Source organism: Dendrobates tinctorius, unplaced genomic scaffold (assembly GCF_039654945.1).
Source record: "Dendrobates tinctorius isolate UK_male_01 unplaced genomic scaffold, ASM3965494v1 ptg000015l, whole genome shotgun sequence".
NCBI lineage: Eukaryota > Metazoa > Chordata > Amphibia > Anura > Dendrobatidae > Dendrobates > Dendrobates tinctorius.
The window spans coordinates 25,460,472-25,481,583 of NW_027361683.1; the positions used below are offsets into that span (position 1 = coordinate 25,460,472).

The 21,112-nt window shown below is 44.1% G+C and overlaps 1 protein-coding gene across 1 annotated transcript in view; it reads left to right on the forward strand.

The window, feature by feature from the left end:
* Nucleotides 1-807: 807 nt before the first annotated feature.
* PSMB2 (proteasome 20S subunit beta 2) overlaps nt 808-21,112 on the forward strand; it is a 28,687-nt gene continuing 8,382 nt past the window's right edge. The window contains exons 1-4 of the mRNA XM_073562974.1: nt 808-1,069; nt 2,130-2,252; nt 3,253-3,323; nt 19,977-20,139. Coding sequence (XP_073419075.1) covers nt 979-1,069; nt 2,130-2,252; nt 3,253-3,323; nt 19,977-20,139 — 448 coding nt within the window. The 5' untranslated portion in view covers nt 808-978. The remainder of the gene's footprint in view (nt 1,070-2,129; nt 2,253-3,252; nt 3,324-19,976; nt 20,140-21,112) is intronic.

The following is a 21,112-nucleotide window of genomic DNA, read 5'->3' on the forward strand; positions in this document are numbered from 1 at the left end:
CTCATCCCCACCTATAAAGCTCAGGGAATATACTATACACCTGTATATATGGGATATGTGATCATTCCCCTATTATCTACATATATTACATGCTCATTCCCCACCTATAAAGCACAGGGAATATAATATACAGCTGTATATATGGGATATGTGATCATTCTCCTATTATCTACATATATTACATGCTCATCCCCACCTATAAAGCTCAGGGAATATACTATACAGCTGTATATATGGGCTCTGTGATGATTTCCTATGAGTTACTGGGTTCATTCCTTTTCTTCACCCTTAGTCCGCCCGGCCACAATCCCTTGTAGGTGGCTGCAGCATGTATTACCCCCCGGGGGTCTCTGGCCACAGGCGGCCTGCCCCTAACATGACATGGCGGTGGCAGGTACTTGCCTCCCAGCTCCCAGTCTGGGACAGCCGCAATTATTCAGGAAGCTTTTTGGTCACGTGTCCCATGTTTAGTTTATTAGTACAATGGACTTGGTGATACTACGGAAATACGTTAATAATCTTGGAATGTTGAATTTTTCTTTTTTTCCAATCAGGTTACTTTCCAAGCAGAAGTATTGGCGGAAAAAGAAGGTACTGCTCTACGAAAATAAACAGAAGGCGAAAAATGAGTAAAGGCCTTGGGAGTCAGGGGTGGGTAATGGTTGTGTGCACACATGTAGTTTTCGCTGTGGTAGCCACAATGTTCTGCCAGCTCCAGCTGATATTGCCACCTGTAATGGTTTCCAGCAGGTAACAACGGCAGGGCCACACGTAGCTACTTCCGGTCTGCGGTGCCAGACGTTCACTCACGCCATAGGACTACAAATCCCGGCATGCATTGCTGTGAATGGAGTGGCGAGCAGTGATGACGTAGAGGATTGAGCCACGGCCTAGGCCTTGCAGTTATTTGCTGTGTAACGTGCGGAGGCCGGGCTTAGCAGGGGGACTACCGGCAAAAGGAAGGAAGGTAGCGACGGCATGGAGTACCTGATCGGCATCCGGGGCTGCGACTATGTGCTGGTTGCGGCAGATACTGTGTGCGCCAACAGCATCATCCAGATGAAGCACGGTGAGTGGCGAGGAGCCCGGTGTACCGGGGCTACGGCAGAAATGACGCCCCCGACCGGACACTGGGTATCATAGCCTGTCACGACAGTGTGTCTGACCCTGGCGACATGAGCAGGTGTCCCAGAGTGCCCCCCACTATCACTGTGGCTGCACTTGGATCAGACCTGCTGGGGTTTGTCACTTCCCATCATAGAGGCTTTACCTCACATGCCATGCATTTGCCAGGGGGGCTTCTTTCTGCATATTGTGGTGGTGGTGTGTTCAGACCGGTTATCGCTTCCACCCCCATACACGTGCACGCTCAGCTCGCCTGGGCATGCAGCTGTTCTCAGCAGGAAGAATCCCCTGTCAGAGGGCTCTGTGTCAGTATGTGCCAGACTCTGTGTAAATCTACCTGCCTGGTTTGGTTTCCCCGAATGATCAGCTCTCCGTGCCGTAACCATCGGGCTCGGCTGATATAGATTTAGCATAGATTGCCGGCTTTAGGGTGTTTTCATGTTGGACTATAAAAACATATACAAATAAATGCAGATTTTTGACATGTCAATGCCATTGAAAATCCCAATGTCTAGACTGCATCATACATTGTTTTTTGTGGGTTTCTTTGTATTTTCTGTACGATAAAAGTATATCTTGGTCAGCAGGGCCTATGGATACATGTGGTGTATGCGCTGACTGCTTCCCTGCACATATGTTACAAACGCGTGACTAATCTCATGTACACAGGTTGTAATTGCTTCAGTGTGGGCTGTGGCACCTGCCTACCAGGTGGCTCTGTGGGGTGCGTAGTGCAGACAGCTTGGGTTGTGGCCGGAGCAGTGGCTCGCTGTATAAATCTGTCTCATCATGGTGTGATGGCTTCGAAATGAAAGTGAAAGAATCTGGGGCTGTTCCTGCCTTCACATCCCCAAACTTCCCCTCCTATTTACATAGTCCTTTTTATCGTATGCTTCTCCTACCTGTATGCCGTACATGCAGCTCGCTGTGCGCCAGTGATTCTGCCATGGATGCCTCACACAATATGTGTATAAGTAACTGTTACACATGTCCTTGAATCACAGATGCGGACAAAATGTTCAAGATGAGTGAAAAGATCCTCCTCTTGTGTGTGGGAGAGGCTGGCGACACCGTGCAGTTTGCAGAATACATTCAGAAGAATGTCCAGCTATACAAAATGAGGAACGGTAAGTTGTCAAACAACAAATTCTACAAGTTGTGATGGAGAAAAATGATTTTTGGTCATTATATGAGTGCACCTAAAATTCATACAACTCTTCAGCCCTACTGCCCAGCATGTAAAGTAAAGGGAGCCGGCCCGAGGCTAGCATGGCTTATAGTAGCAATCATGGACAACGTTAGTTAACAGGTTTGAGCAGTTTACGTCGCTGACACTAGCCCATTGTCACATACGGGTAATATTCGCTACATCTACTGTAGTGGATTCACATTTAGGAAAAGCCTCCTATGAAACACGGCTAGCTGAGCCTGCAAACATTGGAGGGGATTTACTTAGACTACCACCAGGGTACAGGGGGAGTAAAATGGAAAAGCCTAAGAAGTCTAGGAACATTCATACATTTGTTGTATCTTTGTCTCTGTGCTCCACAAAAAAATCCATGAGATGACAGGTGGCCCAAGCCCCCTTCTACTAATTCTCACCCACCTTTTTTGAAACGTGGAGGGAATGTAATAAAAAGTTGTCAAATTTACCAAATTATTCCCTATATGAAACTGTCTTAAATGTTTATTTTTTCTAACAAGTTATAAAGTTATTAACTATTCTGTGGATAGGTAATACCTTGCTGATTGCTACGATTTTCCCATTGATCCTGAGAGCTGTGTCTGAATGGAGTGGCAGTTGATCATACACCACTACTCCATTCATTGTCTACAGGGCTGGTGGAGAGAGCGCCATGTGCAGCGCTCCTCGCTCGCCGGTAATCTTGTAGACAATGAATGCAGTGGAGGTGCTACAGAGGCCTGTGGAGTGTAGGAGAAAACCGACTCTATCCAAGATGGGACTCCGCAAAGCCTTATTCTCTGGGGCACTCGGGGTTGTATATCAGGGAGTTAGAACTTTCGCTTCTGGGTTACCCCTTCCACAAATCTCTACTATTGTATGTTAATAAGGCAAAATCACTGTCATTACTAATCAGACAAAAAATGTGTTTTCTTTGTTTTTAGGCTATGAATTGTCTCCCTCAGCAGCTGCAAACTTCACACGTAGAAACCTAGCTGACTATCTGAGAAGTAGGGTGAGTTAGTAACGGTTGTATGGCATGCCTGAGTGTCTCAGTAGATTCTAAGATTGGGAAATGTTTTTAAAGGCTATCTGAAAATCCTTAGAGCTGCCACAAAACCTTATAAGTACGCCCATATTAATTCCATATGTTCCGGCATGATTGGAGCCTAATGAATGTTGTGTGAGTGTATGTGGTTCACCTAGTCAGTAGTCACTGGAGTGCATTGTACTTTCCTGTATTCGTTTCCATCACCCCTCCATAGCCAGGCTGCTGTATAAGCACGGCGTGCCTCTCGTATGCCCTCTCCCCAGTGTTATATTGCTGCAGTGAATTGTTATTGTGGTGCTCTCATGACCCCATGAAACAGATGGTGCAGGTAAAGCTGTGATTTTTAAATATCCTGTCTCCCAAGTGCAGAAATCCATTTGTTATACACCGAAAGTTAATATCGCTAACGAGGGTAATTGAACACGCGTTTTGGCAAACACATTTAGCAGGATGTGACATGGTGCCACGTTCCATCTCCTCTCCTTTATTCATAGTCAGGGCCACCCTCCCCCTGTCCCCTTAGAAGATCTGCTTTGCTCTCCACGATGCCCACTCTCGCCCCACCTGCTCCAGATGGGCATCTCAGTAGGGGGACACTGGCAGAGGCAGATGTGTTTGCATGCCGGAGATGCAGGTCTTTGCCACTGCAGATGGTGATGCCTGGGAGGGAGTGGGGTGTGTAAACTATTGTTCATGGATCCTGCTGTTAAGTCTATCCACCCGCTGACACAGCACAGTGTGGCTGCTTACAGCAAAGAGCACTCGCCTCCTCCTTGCTGCCTAGTATGTAACCGCATCATTCGCAGATAAGAGTATAGTGTAATCGGTGCCACGGGATCATGTAACTGGGCCGCTGAAAATGAGCGTGTCTTTGTATAAGCCTGCTTGAAATTTTAGATATCTGTTTATCTTCTGGCATCTCAACATTTGGCGCAAGTGGTATCTGCTCAAAAATTACTTTGCCAGTTTCTTAATATTTTGGGGCACTTGGTAAAAAGAGCAAAACCTTCGCCACATGACTTTTAGTATGTGTGCTAGAAAGTTGGTGTACATTGTGGCGGAAAACTTACCCCTGCTTATGGCTTCCATAGAGTGTGTCTTCCACTGCACCCATAGGCCAAAGATGATCCAAGTGTATTCAGAGGCATGCACACCTAGCTTCTGGTTTAAGACTGTGTATGAAACAAAGCTTTAGATAGATGACAGTTGTTTCTGGACATCAACTTGCGTACAGGAGTAGAATGGCGGTGATGCCCAAACAATACGCTGTGTTGGCTCATTCTCATTGAGCTTGGCTCTAGCTCCTACCACAAATGTCTCTCTAACCAACGCTGACACAGTTGCAGGATCGCAGGTGTAAATTCCCCAGCCCGTACATCTCTCTGGGGGATCTGAGGCTGAGACAGCATTGCTATCTCACTCCTCAGCAGAGACGTGCTACGCAGCGACGACCCGCTGAGCGCAGAGGAATCATCGGATCAGCAGAATACACTGGAGTGCAGAATTTTTCAGGTGTAGTTATCTAAAGTTCAGAGCTCCTAAACTAAGCAGTGTACGATGGGAGTGATATTTAATTATTGGCCACATTTATCTGCATAATTACCATACAGGGTGGGCCATTTATATGGATACAGCTAAATAAAATGGGAATGGTTGGTGATATCAACTTCCTGTTTGTGGCACATAAGTTCCCCCCTCCCATATACTTATGTGCCACAAACAGGAAGTTGATATCGCCAACCATTCCCATTTTATTTAGGTGTATCCATTTACATAACCCACCCAGGTGTATCCATATAAATGGCCCACCCTGTAGACAAAAGGAATGGAAACCATTGTTTTTTGTAGGTGTGGAACTGAAAATATTTCTCAAGGTGCTTTTCTACAAAATGTAATTTAATGATGGGTATTGCAGTGGGCATGTTTTGTCTTGGTGCTGTCACACTTAGTGCCTGCTGCACGCCACTTCCTAGAGGTTGGCAGTGACAGATGCTGTTCTATACCAATGACCCTAGCGGGCGTAGCATTACTGAAATTATGGACAGGCTGTTGACGGTAGTCGCAAGCCTATCTTCTGCTATCTCTAAAGGAAGTGATGGGCTTGGCCAAGCTTTTAATGGGGGCGATAAAGGAATGTCCGTGGCAGTGACTCCTTCATCTGCCCTGAAGAGGATCCGGCCTCCACCTGCCTGTATCTTCTCTCCCCCGGCATCCTCTATCATGGAAGAGCCAGGAGGTCCTCCTGTTCACATTAGATTGTCGTCTGGTCTTGCTGACTTCATTCCAAGGCTAGAGTTTTACAACTACATTTGCGACATTACATTTAATGACTATATAGTTTTCTAATGAGTTTTTGCTTTCTATCGCTGTTCTCGTCATATGTAACTGTCTTGCCAAAGACTTCAATGCAAGTGACCTGCGATTGCTAGTTCCATGACTTCTCTGCAATTTGTCCTCTTTATTTTCACAACAAAATTAGAGCGACAAGTTGTACAGATGTTTTAGCTGTGCCCCCTTTCAGAGAAACACGTGTAGCCGCAGTCTAATATGTATGGAGGCCTAAAGAACTACATTATTCAATTGCCCCGCCATACACATTATATGGCTGTCGGCCCGGAGCCATCTTGCCCGCCTCTCCCACACACAGAACCACACGTTATTTCAAGCTCTCTTGTGTTCACTTTATGAAAACCATTGGCAGACCTTTCTAGCGGTGGCTTATCTTTGGGAGAACATCAGCAGTCTGAAATTGGACATGACCAATAGACATCTCTTGCAGCAATCTGTTCTCCGGGGCCACTATACACATTAAACTGTCCAAACTCATTACTATCAGTGGGTTTGGCTGATGTTGGTCTAATGTGGATGGGTGGGCCTTGCATCAGGTTTTATGTAAAATATATACAGCTCTGGCAAAAATAAAGAGACCACTGCAAAATTTTCAGTTTGTCTGATTTTTCTCTTTATAGGTATATTTTTGAGTAAAATGTAAATTGCTCTTTTATTTTATAAACTACTGACAAGATGTCTTCGAATTTCCAAGCACTAAATTTTGTATTTATTTTCAGAAAATGAGAAATGGTCAAAAGAACAAAAAAATGCAGTGCTTGCGGACCTCAAATAATGCTAAGAAAACAAGTTCATAATCATTTAGAAACAACAATACTAATGTTTTAACTCGGGAAGAGTTCAGAAATCAATATTTTGTGGAATAACCATGATTGTTAATCACAGCTTTCATACGTCTTGGCATGATTTCTACCAGTCTTGGTACAAAAATTTAAGCAGTTCTTCTTTGTTTGATGGCTTGTGATTATCCATCCTCCTCATGATTACATTCCAGAGGTTTTCAATGGGGTTCAGGTCTGGAGATTGGGCTGGCCATGACAGGGATTTGATGTGGTGGTCCTTCATCCACACACTGATTGACCTAGCTGTGTGGCATGGTGCATTGTCCTGCTGGAAAATCCAGTCCTCAGAGTTGGGGAACATTGCCTGAGCAGAAGGAATCAACTGTTTTTCCAGGATAACCTTGTATGCGGCTTGATTCATACGTCCTTTGCAAAGATTAACCTGCCCCATACCAGCCTTGCTGAACCATCCCCAGATCATCACCGATCGTCCACCAAATTTCACAGTGGGTGCAAGACACTGGCTTGTACGCCTCTCCTGGTCTACGTCTAACCATTAGATGACCAGGTGTTGGGCAAAGCTGAAAATTACTCATCAGAGATGATTACCTTACTCCAGTCCTTTATGGTCTTTGGCAAACTTCAGCCGGGCTCTCCTTTGTTTCTCATTGATGAAAGGCTTTTTACTACCTTTTATATGACTTGAGCCCTGCCTCTAGGTGCCTGTTACGGACTGTTCTTGCCGTGCACTTCACCCCAGCTGCCATTTGCCATTCATTTGTAGGTTACTTGATGTCATCCTGCGGTTGCTGAATGACATTCGAATAAGATGACGGTCATCCTGGTCAGTGGAGAGTAGTTTTCGCCCTCTGCCGGTCTGTAGCTTTGTTGTCCCCAATGTCTGCTGCTTGACCTTGTTGTAATGGACTGCCGTCTTAGAAATTTTAAGGATGGAGGCAACATGACTCACTGTATCCCTCTGCTAGTAAAGCCAGAATTGAGCCCTTCTTTTCCTCACTCACTTTTCTTTTCAACTCCTTTGGCATGGTTAAGTTGTTTTTTTTTTTTTTTTTGTTTTTTTTATTCCTATTACTTTTGGTATATTACTAGCACTTGTTTCTCCTTCCCCCATGACGGCACCACGGAGAGAGGGGATCCGCCCCACGGGGACAGGAAAACTACCAATAAAAAGCGGGATAGAGGTACCATCATCAGTTGGCTTCCTGTCCCCACAAGGGAACCTACAGACTTACCGGATGCCGGGGCCGACCAGTCTGGAAAATGGCAGCGGGAGCCCCCTGCCCCAGCTGGGCGGTTATCCGAGGCACCACTGCTGGGGTCAGCGGGCCTCCAGCGTGTGCGGGGGGGGAGAGACTGCAGCAGGCTGTGACTTGGCGGGGAATCGTTGGGTGTCCAGGTTCATTAACCCCTTTCTGACATCAGACGTACTATCCCGTCCATGGGACCCGGGCCCCTATGCCCATGGACAGGATAGTACGTCTAGCGCGATGAGCAGCGCCCACGTGGTGAGCGCCGCTGATCGCGGCCGGGTGTCAGCTGATTATCACAGCTGACACCCGGCACAATGTGTCAGGGGCAGTCACGGACCGCCCCCGACACGTTAACCCCTTGCACACCGCGATCAAACATGATCGCGGTGTACCGGGGGTTAAAGGGAAGCATCGGCAGGGAGGGGGCTCCCTCCGTGCTTCCCTGAGCCCCCAAAAGCAGCGTAATGTGCAGCGCTGCTGCGGGGGGGCTCCTTCCCAGCAGGCCCCCGAATCCAAGATGGTGACGGGGGCCTGCAGGGAGCTGACTTCCTCAGTGCCTGCAAAGCGCAGGCATGAGGAAGTCTGCAGCAGTGCCTGTGACAGATCGCTGATCTGTGATGTGACAGATCAGTGATCTGTCACAGGACAGTGATGTCCCACCTGGGACTATGTAATAAAGTTAAAAAAAAAAAAAGTGTTAAAATAATTTTTAAAAAATCGCCAAATAAATTAGAAATAAAAAAAAATATTCCCCCAATAAATCCATTTTTTGGAAATAAAAAAAAAACCCATAAAAGTACACACATTAGGTATCGCCACGTCCGTAACGACCTGTGCCCTATAAAACTGTCCCATTAGTTAACCCCTTAAAAAATAAAAAACGAAGCAAAAAATAATTTATCATACCGCCAAACAAAAACTGCAATAGCGCGCGATCAAAAAGACGCATATAAATATCCATGGTACCGCTGAAAACGTCGTCTTGTCCCGCAAAAAACGAGCCGCCACACAGCATCATCAGCGAAAAAATAAAGTTATAGCTCGCAGAATAAAGCGATGCAAAAATAATTATTTTTTATACAAAAGTTTTCATTGCATAAAACCGACAAAACATGAAAAAAAACCTGTGAGGTATCGCTGTAACCGTACCGACCCGAAGAATAAAACCGCTTTATCAATTTTATCGCACGCGGAACGGTGTAAATGCACCCCCCCAAAAGAAATTCATGATACGCTGGTTTTTGTTCATTCTGCGTCCCAAAAATCGGAATAAAAAGCTATCAAAAGTTGTCACGTGCCCGAAAATGGTACCAATAAAAACGTCAACTCGTCCCGCAAAAAGTAAGACCTCACATGACTCGGTGGGTCAAAATACGGAAAAATTATAGCTCTCAATATGTGGTGATGCAAAAACTATTTTTACAATAAAAAGCGTCTTTTAGCGTATGACAGTTGCCAAACATAAAAACCGCCATAAATAGTAAATCAAACCCCCCCGTTATCACCCCCTTAGTAAGGGAAAAATAATAAAATAAAAAGAAAATGTATTTATTTCCATTTTCCCATTAGGGCTGAGATTAGGGTTAGGGGTGTGTTGGGGTTAGGGTTGGAGATAGAATTGGGGGATTTCCACTGTTTGGGCACATCAGGTGCTCTCCAAATGCAACATGGCGTCTGATCTCAATTCCAGCCAATTCTGAGTTGAAAAAGTCAAATGGTGCTCCTTCCCTTCCAAGCTCTGCCATGTGCCCAAACAGTGTTTTACCCCCACATATGGGGTATCAGCCTACTCAGGACAAATTGCAAAACAACTTTTGGGGTCAAATTTCTCCTGTTACCCTTAGAAAAATAAAAAAATTGGGGGCAAAAATATTATTTTTGTTGAAAAAAATTATTTTTTTATTTTCAAGCCCGGGCGTTATAAACTTTTGTGAAGCACTTGGAGGTTCAAAGTGCTCACCACACATCTAGATAAGTTCCTTAGGGGGTCTAGTTTCCAAAATGGGGCCATTTGTGGGGGGTTTCCACTGTTTAGGTACATTAGGGGCTCTTCAAAGGCAACATGACACCCGCAGACCATTCCATCAAAGTCTGCATTCCAAAATGTCACTACTTCCCTTCCGAGCCCCCGACGTGTGCCCATACAGTAGTTTTCTCCCACATATGGGGTGTCAGCTTACTCAGGACAAATTAGACAACAACTTTTGGGGTTCAATTTCTCCTGTTACCCTTGGGAAAATAAAAAAATTGGGGACTAATTGATCATGTTTGTGGAATTAATACAAATTTTTTATTTTCATGCCCGGGCGTTATAAACTTCTGTGAAGCCCTTGGGGGGGGTTCAAAGTGCTCACCACACATCTAGATAAGTTCCTTGGGGGGTCTAGTTTCCAAAAGGGTGTCATTTGTGGGGGGTTTCCACTGTTTTGGTACATCAGGGGTTTTCCAATCGCGACATGGTGTCCGATCGCAATTCCAGCCAAAAACGTCAAATGGCGCTGCTTCCTTTTCAAGCTCTGCCATGCGCCCAAGTAGTGGTTTACCCCCACATGTGGGGTATCAGCATACTCAGGACAAATTGCACAATAACTTTTAGGGTCCTGTTGCCCTTGGGAAAATAAAAATTGCGGGTGAGAAGATCATTTTTCTGGAAAAAATATGATTTTTAAATTGTACCGCTGTACATTATAAATAAACTTCTGTGAAGCCCTTGTGGGTTCAAAGTTCTCACCACATATCTAGATAAATTCCTTGGGGGGGTCTAGTTTCCAAAATGGCGTCACTTGTGGGGGGTTTCCACTGTTTAGGTACATCAGGGGCTCTCCAAACGTGACATGGCGTCCGATCTAAATTCCAGCCAATTTTGCATTGAAAAAGTCAAACGGCGCTCCTTCCCTTCTCAGCTCTGCCATGCGCCGAAACAGTGGTTCCCCCCCACATATCAGGTATCGACGTACTCCGGACAAATTGCACAATAACTTTTGCAGTCCAATTTCTCCTGTTGCCCTTGGTAAAATAAAAAAAAAAAATTGAACCTGAAGTATTTTTTTTGTGAAAAAAAAGTTAATGTTCATTTTTTTTTTTTTTTTTTTTTTTAAATATTCAAAAAATTCCTGTGACTCACCTAAAGGGTTAATAAACTTCTTGAATGTGGTTTTGAGCACCTTAAGGGTGCAGTTTTTAGAATGGTGTCACTTTTGGGTATTTTCTGTTGTATTGACCCCCCAAAGTGGCTTCAAATGTAATGTGGTCCGTAAAAATAAAATGGTGTTGCAAAAATGAGAAATCGCTAGTCAATTTTTAACCCTTATAACTTCCTAACAAAAAAAAAAAATTTTGGTTCCAAAATTGTGCTGATGTAAAGTAAACATGTGGGAAATGTTACTTATCAAGTTTTTTGTGTGCCGTATCTCTGTGATTTAAGGGCATAAAAATTCAAAGTTGGAAAATTGCGAAATTTTTGCCAAATTTCCGTGTTTTTCACAAATAAACGCAAGTTATTTGAATGAAATTTTACCACTATCATGAAGTACAATATGTCACAAGAAAACAATGTCAGAATCACCGGGATCCATGGAAGCGTTCCAGAGTTATGACTTCATAAAGGGACAGTGGTCAGAATTTGTAAAAATTGGCCCGGTCATGAACGTGCAAACCACCCTTGGGGGGTGAAGGGGTTAAGGCAGACGGTAGATCCAGGCCCGTGTCTTCCCTAAACACCCCTCCCTGGGATCTAAACTTAGTACTCTCAGCCCTGACCAAGCCTCCCTTTGAGCCTTTGCAGAAAGCACTGCTGAAATTAATATCTCTCAAGACCTCCCTCCTGGTAGCCCTCACATCAGCCCGTAGAATTAGCGACATCCAGGCCCTGTCAGGCTTTCCTCCATGCACACAGATTCTGGACGACAGGGTGATACTTAGGCTGGGTCTGTTCTATCTGCCGAAGGTAGCGTCCCAATTCCACAGAACCCAGGAAATCTCTCTCCCTTCATTTTGCCCCAATCCCAAAAACAAGGGAGAAGAGACCTTGCACACATTAGATGTCAGGAGATGCCTAGTGGAATACTTAGCGGCAACCAGGGAGGGTAGGAAGGATAGGGCTCTTTTTGTCTGCTTCCAGGGGCTAAAGAAAGGGCGAAAGGCATCAAAGAGCACGCTGGCGAGGTGGATAAGGGACGCCATCACCTTGTCATACTCGTCAGAAGGCGCGGACATCCCATGCAGAATAACGGCCCATTCCACAAGAGCGGTGTCAACTTCCTGGGCAGAGAGAGCGGGCGTCTCCATTGAGCAGATATGTAGAGCCGCTACTTGGTCCTCTCCTTCAACTGTCTTTAACCACTATCGGCTGGACCTAGCCACCTCCTTAGATCTAACCTTTGGTAGAAGGGTTCTGGAGGCAGTGGTCCCCCCCCCCCCCCCCCCAATAGTCTCTGCATTTCTCTTCGTGGTGCCGTCATGGGGGAAGGAGAAAATCGTAGTTACTTACCGATAACTGTATTTCTCCGATCCCATGACGGCACCCGTATATTCCCTCCCTACATGCCTGGGGTGCGCGCTTATTGTAAATACAGTCAAAAAGTCACATGGTGTCTCCTCTACGCAGTTTAAGAAAAAGGAATTTCTATAATTAAAGTGTTGTGTTAGTATTAGGCTGACGTTCCATTAATGCTCTGTAAAACAACTGATGCGGGAGAGAGGTACCGCCTTTTTGTTGGTAGGTTTCCTGTCCCCGTAGGGCGGATCCCCTCTCTCCGTGGTGCCGTCACGGGATCGGAGAAATACCGTTATCGGTAAGTAACTACGATTTTTGTCATCCAGCTTGTCCTATTGCACGAGGATTGTGGACACCACAGCAGGGTTTTTTATACTTTCCTTCGTTAAATAAGATTTGGTTCAGGTGATCACCTAATCAGAAGCACATTAAGTAGAATGAGGTGTACTCTGGTTGGAATTCAACTGAGACTGGAATGGAACGGCTGTCAGACATGTAGAGAAGCTGATTTTTATAAAGCTGTGCAGTGGTCTCTTAATTTTTGCCAGAGCTGTATATAATTTATCTATCAGGATAGCTGTCTGGGGCTTATCTTTTATTTCTCCATCTTCTGCACTTATCATTTAATAACGTTTCTGTTCATTTAATTTAGCATGATTTTTGGAACTTGTTCATTTTCTAATAATCAGATGCCATGTATCTTTTTTTGTGTTGCCTCTCCGCTATCTGCATATTCAGAAAACACCCTGAAACGCGATGCATTTTACATTGTATTAGCAATGAGGCGGGATGTGCCAACTTTTGACCTGGGTTGAATATGGTGATTGTGACTGCGCCCGCCCTTGTCACTCGCTCTGCGCTCGCTTCCTGCTGTGCTGGTTTCTTCCTGTTCTCTTTCTCCGCCTTTGTTACTGTTATTTTGCCTTCCGCCAGATGTCTCACCACTGTCAATCACCACCCCTGTGCCGTCTCACCGTACGGCATGTCTTAGTGTCTCTTGTCACCACTGCACCCCTGGAGCTGAGAAGTCGGTGGAATTTCACGCTCTGCTAAATCCCAAATGCAGCTTATTGTTTTAGAGGAAATGATGGGATTCAGAGGCTTGTTTATATTGTATTCTCCTTGTCGGGGTGATTTCCAGAAGTCTATGAAACATGGCCTGTTTTTCCCTTTTTGGAGTATTTATTCCCGTCGGTTGATGACTGCATTGGCCTGATGTGTGATACGTGCATTACAAGAAGATTTAAAAAAAAATAAATACTTCTAGATTTGGCTGAAAAACTGCAAAGGAAAGTTGCCTTCTTTGTGCTAGATCCATTTTGGGGTTTTACTCTCAAAACTGCAGTGGGATTTTTCTGAAAAACTTTTAGTGAAATCCCCCTTCTCACATTTACAGAAAGATCTATGTTCTTGGGGTGGGTTCTGCAGAGATCGGGGCAGTTAAAGCTAGTGCAGAAAAGCGTTAGTGTTAGGAACGCAAAATAATATCCATTCGATAAACCAATTCCTGAGGGGTCAGCAACCTATTGCTCAACTCTTTCTGGTCTAGAATGGGTAAAACTCACAGTTCATCCCGTTTGCCCGAGCGTGTCAAGAGGAAGTCTGACATGGTAACTGGCACAGATGTATTGGTTTAATTAAAACTGCCTCACACCCTTTTATTTATGCCTGAGCTTCTCGCACATGCAGAAAGCTGGCATCTTGAGAGTCGCGCAAACCTTTAGCGAGACATCTCTTGCACCGCTCTTTAAACACTGAGAGATTCCCTCCGCCTCCCTATTCCTCCTCCTGTTAATTGTGACTGTGTCTCGGATGTGTAGGCATAAATAAATGTTAGAGCGACTAATTAAATTAAAGTATCTGGAGCAGTGGCTATAGCTGCACACAGTCCATGGCTGGCCTGGCTACTGGGGGCATCTACCAACACTCGAGCCTTGTATTGTCGGCTTTCTCAGATTCATGTTCCTGTTTCACATTATTGTACTAATTTGACCGTTTTAAACTATGGGCTTATTTCATAAGTACTGCCATTATAACGGCCCTCCATGACCTTATATCTGGCCCCCGGGCACATTCCTGGGGACCACAGTGCTTGGGCCGGTAGTTGCCGGCCCATTTAATTTCTTCCTGTTCTGTAAGCATGCACACTCAGTGTTAATGGTGAGGAGCGTGCAATGAAAGGTTACGTCCTGACACCAGTGCCAGCGTCGGGACTTGCATTGTGTGCGGCGTTAGCTTTATACCCCCCCGAAAAATGGTATAAATATCCAAATGGCTCGTGGCACTTATTAATTTACGTGGGTGAACATTTATTTGGCCGAAAACAGCCCATTTAAAGGTTGTATCTTCACTGAAGGGGGGGGGTGTTTTTTTTGTTTTGTTATGTCTTAGTTTTTTATCTTTACTAACAACAGAAAAGTTGCTAAATTAACCAATACTCACCTGTTCGAACCCTTGCATCTCCAAAGTCAAAGCTCGACTGGACCTGATGAAGTTACATATACTTTGTGCACAATTATTAGGCAGTTTGTATTTTTGACAACTATAGTGCTGCTGGTCAGTCCAAAAGGTTAAAGGGGTTGTGCACTACCAGGACAGCCCCTTCTTGAACAAAATGTTTAAACTCTCCTACCATATCTGCGCCAATCCTGCAGTGTCGGCGCTTTCTCCCCATGCCCAACTTGACAGGAGGCAGAAACAGTGACTCCGGCGCTGATTGGGCACCAGTGTCACAACAGCAGCACAGTCCCTGGAGGAGGGAGTGCCAGCATGGAAGGTGAGTATAAGCTTTATTATTTTATGGAGGCCAAGCGAGTGCTGTGACAAGAAGTTGTCCAAGTAGTGGACAACTTCTTTAAAGAAGCACTCGCCAATCAAAATATTTATCCTCTTAATATATTGCAGTTATCCTATTATATTGCACTATGTACTTACAGTTGCTCATTTGGCCCTTCTCCACTGTATTGAAGTGACTGTCAGGTCCACCATTCCGTCCAACCCAGCACCATTCACTTATGTTTCAGTAAATTCCCTGCCGAACCATCCCTGTATAACATTAAGTAAAAATTAGGTTTAAATAAAGCATTTACAGGTGCATATCACTAAGTTAGAATTTCATCAAAAAGTTGATTTATTTCAGTTCTTCAATACAAAAAGTGAAACATATATTACATAGTCATTACAGAGTGATCTATTTCATGTGTTTATTTCTGTTAATGTTGATGATTATGGCTTGAAGCCAATGAAAACCCAAAAGTCATCTCGGTAAATTAGAATACTTTATAACACCAGCTTGAAAAAATATTAAAATCCGAAATTTTGGCCTACTGAAATGTATGTTCAGTAAATGCACTCAATACTTGGTCAGGGCTCCTTTTGCATCAATTACTGTATCAATGCGGTGTGGCATGAAGGCGATCAGCCTGTGGCACTGCTGAGGTGTTATGGAAGCCCAGGTTGCTTTGTTAGGAGCCTTCAGTTCATCTGCATTGTTGTGTCTGGTGTCTCTCATCTTCCTCTTGACAGTACCCCATAGATTCTCCCCATAGGCGAGTTTGCTGGCCAATCAAGCAGTGATACTGTTGTTTTTAAACCAGATTTTGGTACTTTTAGTGCGGACAGGTGCCAAGTCCTGCTAGAGAATGAAATTTGCATCTCCAAAAATCTTGTTGGCAGAGGGAAGCATGAAGAGCTCTAAAATTTCCTGGTAGACGGCCGCGCTGACTTTGGTCTTGATAAAACACAGTGGACCTACACCAGCAGATGACATGGCTCCCCAAACCATCACTGATTGTGGAAACTACACACTAGACCTCAAGCAGCTTGGATTGTGGCCTCTTCACTATTCCTCCAGACTCTGGGACCTTGATTTCCAAATGAAATGCAAAGTTTACTTTCATCTGAAAACACCTTGGACTTCTGACCAACTACCCAACAGTGACAATTTTAAAAACTCCACTCAGAGTGCTCAAAACAACATTCAAGAAGCTTATTAACCCTTTATCGGCTTCACAGAAATTAAAGCAATGTGGAAAGAAAAAATGAAAATTTTCCCACCAAAAAAGTTGCTTCAGCCCCAAATTTTGCATTTTCACACGGGTAACGGGAGAAAATAGACTGTACAATTTGTTCTGCAAATTCTTCCAAGTACGCTGATGCCCCGTGTGTGGTGGAAAACTAGTGTTTGCTTGGAAGAGAAGCAGCACAATTTGACACTTGGAGCACAAAATTGGCTGGAATAGATGGATGCCATGTTGCGTTTGGAGAGCCCTGGATGTGCCTAAACAGTGGAAACACCCCACAAGTAACTTATCTAGAGGTGTGTTGTGCACCTTGAATCCACAGGTGCTTCACACAATTTTATAATCTTGAGTCATGAAAATGGGGAGAAAAAAAACATTCCCTCAAAAATGTTGTTTTAGCCTGAAATATTTCCTTTTCACAGCAGTAACAGAAAATAATTGACCATACAACTGCAACTTCTCCTGCGTACATTTATGCCCCATATGTGGTGGAAAACTACGGTTTGAGCCTATGGAAGGGCTCACAAGTGAAGGAGCGGAAATTGATTTTTGGTGCGCAATTTTGACTGAAATAGATTGCGGATGCCATGTCATATCTGAAGAGCCCCTGAAATGCCAAAACAGCAGGAACCCCCACAAGTGACCCCATTTTGGAATCTACCTACATCGAGAAATTTATCTAGGGGTGTAGTGAGCATGTTGACACATCATGTGCTGCACAGAACTTTATAATTAAATTTTTGCCACTAAAATTGTTTCCCCCACCCACTCATGGGTGAAGCATTTTACAAACTATACTTATTAATTAAATGAATTCATCTAAGGCTGCAGTGACCATAATGGCACCATGGCTGTGTCACAGAATTTTATTCCATTGGGTGGTGGAAAAAAAAAATTAAGTTTTTACCACAAATTTTGTTTTAGCCCCAGATTTTACATTTTCACACAGGGAAATGGATAAAAATGGCACCATAAATTTTCTCACAATTTCTTCTGAACATGGCAAAATGCTCTATGTGGCTGTACAGTACTGCAAAGCCACACAGCGTGACTCGTAAGGGATGGAGCGCTATTTGACTCTTGGAGAACAAATTATCATAGAATAGTTTGCAGCCTCCATATACAGAGCCCCTAAATGCCAGAAGAGCAGACACAACCCCCCCCCCCCTTTGGTGGACCCATTTTGGAAGTTATACCCCTCTGAGACGTTATCTATAGCTGTAGTAGACAGCCATTGTATTGACCAGTACGCTGTAGTGACCAGTAAGTTGTGCCCAGCTCCTGCTTCTTGAAATACGGACCCATAAGTAAAGCCGGTTCTCATCGTTACAGAAATGGGTTTTCGCACACTGTGGTGCTCAGAGGTGAGGTTGTATTAGGAGTGGGAGCGCAGGATTTGCTGCATTTTTTTTTTTGCATTTCCTGAACCTTTGTACCACCAGTGATGCAGAAGCCGCTACATTTCAGTTAACAGACCTGAGTGGGGATTTTCTTTTTGTTTTTTTGTTTTTTTTTTTTTTTTTTGTGAATTGAGTTGAAGCTTTTGTTAGGAACATTTTACATATCATTTTGCATTTTGGATCACATTTATCCAGTGTGCTACGCTGAGCACTTTGAGGTTTCCATGTAAATTTGAGTGATGTGATTCAGGTGAAACTCCCGAGGGATCCATTCACTATAAGGAGGCAGCAGAGTTACTCTGAACTCAGTCTGGCCTCTGTTTAGTGTTGTCCTTCTTTTTAGAGGTGCACAAAACTGTCTGACTGCACTTTTGTGCTTGTTTAAAAAGACGGACACTGCCAGATCACAGGTCCTATGTTGTACACTGTCTTAATCTGCCTCATTATAGGAAATCTTCTGCCGTGGTTCCGTTAGAATCGCATATTTCAGATATTTACATATATCTCCCTGTTTTGTTTTTTTTTTTTTTTTTTTTTTTTTTTTTTTTCTCTTTACTACGGAGTTAGTAATGGGGGGTGTCTTACACTTCTCCATTACTAACCCCAAAAACAATTACCCCGATTGCTACTGCAGCAGGGCAATCAGGAGCAGCTTAGAATAAGTCAGAATTCTCCCATCCCATATGATGTACCCTACTGTAGAGGCAGTTGGCTGATATTTGTAGGTTGGGAATGGCCCAATAATCATGGGCATTCTTGCTTATTTAATATAGGCCCGCAGCTGTCTGCTTTCCCTTATCTGTTTATTAACCACTTATTAGTCTGGCACTGGCGCTCCCTTCATGAGAACTGGCCGCTGTGAACTAAAGTGATCTTACTGACGTCGCCTTAGTTCACAGCAGCCAGGTCTCGCGGAACTGAGCGCAGCATGAGACCCGGCAGTGGCTGCTGCTCCAGTCTATGAAGATACGTTCTCTGAACGGGGCTCCATAGACTAGATGAAAAAGACTGATCGTTGTGTGACATCATTTGTATTACATTGGACTCTGTGGATTAATTTTTTTTTTTTTTAATAGTGGTAAACAGGGAAATTATTGGACTTTTTTTTTTTTTTTCTCGGTGTGGGTGTGTTCTTGCCTTTTACTTACGGGGTTAGTAGTATGAATGGATGAGCCATTTCTGGGGCGGCTGAGGACTGGTCTTTTTAGGCTAGAAAGGAAAAGAGCCAATATCCATGGCCCTTCCCAGCCTATTCCTATCATCCCCCCCAGCTGTCTGCTTTGCTTTACCTGGTTATTAAAAATAGAGGGGACCCTATGTAGTTTTTCATTTATTAATTAGTAAGTAAATTGAAAAATAATGGCTTGGAGTACCCAACATTTTTTTTTTTTTTTTTGTTAACCAGGACTTCAAGGTAAAGCAGACAGCTGGGCTGGTATTCTCAGTCTGGGAAGGACGATCGATATTTGTCCCTCCCTAACCTATAAATACCAGCCCACAGCTGCCCCAGAAAAGGAGTGAACTTTAGCTAAGCATTCTCATACACAGACTAAACTCGGCTGAACCAGCCATTATTGACTAACGGTCTAGTACGTATGGGGCTCTGGTCTGCTGGATTTCCAATGGTCAATCCTTTAATTCTCCAGCCCAGCTTTACTTCCTCTTGTTATTACATATAAAGAAGAACCTCACATGTTTATTTTTAATACATACTGTGCTATCTAATCACAGTCAACACTTGGCACTTCCAGCTCCACAGCAGCTATGCCAACACCAGAAAATCTTGTTGATTCACTGCTCTGCAGCCTTTATACAAGCTTTTTCCGGGTTGCCGAACAGTAACACGAACTTCTGTAAGAAGTCCATGCATGGATAATACTACAGCTCTCTCTGCCTGTGTCCCATATACAGGAGTGCTCTGCCTGTGTTGTCTGAGATGGCCATTGCTAAACTCCTGTCAGCAACTTGTCTCCCTGGAAAATGAAAGGATCAGTCATTGGAAATCCAACAGACCAGATACCCGTACATACTAGACTATCGGTCGATAATGGCTGGTTTAGTTAAAGTTCACGAAGTTCTTGGCAATGTTCTTGTTTGCCAGGATGAACAACAGCCATATGTGTACTGATATATTGGTTTCCTGCATAATGGTCTAGCGGCAATGTGTTGGCAGCAGTCTATGACCAAGCCTTTGCATCTTATTTATGAACCCGCTGTATTGAACTGGAATAACTTTGTTTTCTTATAGCAGGAAAAGTAGTCTATCTAGCATGTTTATAACATTCTGTGTCTTTACAGACCCCTTACCATGTTAACATGCTGCTGGCTGGTTACGATGAACATGATGGACCTTCCCTCTTTTATATGGATTATCTAGCGTCTCTAGCAAAAGCACCTTTTGCCGCTCATGGCTATGGAGCCCACCTCACTCTCAGCATCCTTGACCGCTACTACAAGCCAGGTATGATGAGTTTTTCACTTGGGTTGTACAATGCGCCTTAATTATTAAAATGATCTTGGTCAAGATGCACGGTGTAGCACACTTGACTGGGATACAGGGAAACAATATTTTGGCATTTTAAGTTTTTGATTTTTTTGTTGTCTAAGGCTAGGTCACATTTGCGGATGGCCGTTCTGCGGAGGTCTGCGGACTACCTCTGTGAAGCTCTGCCCACTGCCGCACCTCCTTTGTCAAGCTCCGCCCTCTTCTGCATGCAGCCTGGGTACCCAATCTTCAACATTGGGTACGCAGGTCGTGTGGATGCCTCCGCATGCGTTGTTCAGAGGATGCGGCGACCATATCAAATTCCAACATTTTTCGTTCGACGCGGGTCGCCGCATCATCAAAACGACGCATGCGGAGACATCCGCACGACCTGCGTACCCAATGTTAAAGAGAGGGTACGCAGGCCACATGCAGAAGTAGGCGGAGCTTGACGGAGGAGGTGCAGCAGTGGGCGGGGGCGAAGCTTCACAGAGGAAGTCCGCAGCTTGACCATCTGCAAATATGAACCTAGCCTTAAAAGTCATTGATTCCTGGAGTGCTATGAATGACTGTATATCTGCAGTCACTTGTCCATCTTTGTAGTAAAACGATAAGCTTCTCGTATTGGCAATACAAAATTTTAGCAAAATGTATTAACTTTAAGGCTATTTTCACAAGTTTGTTTTTTTTTCTGCAGCCAAAATCTGATCTCTTGGCAGTAAAAAAAAAAAAAAAAAAAAAAAAAAGCTGCAGATAAAAAGCAGGTGTTGCTGCGATTATTTGCTGTGTTTTCAGGATACCAACGTTCAGCTTTGCTTCCACTGTACATGCATGAACCATACAGGGTGATAAGTCACAAATGCAAGACATATATGAAACCATAAGACACTTTTGTACAAAAAGTTGAAAGTGTTCAAATTATTTAGTGGAAAAACACCGATCAATGCTT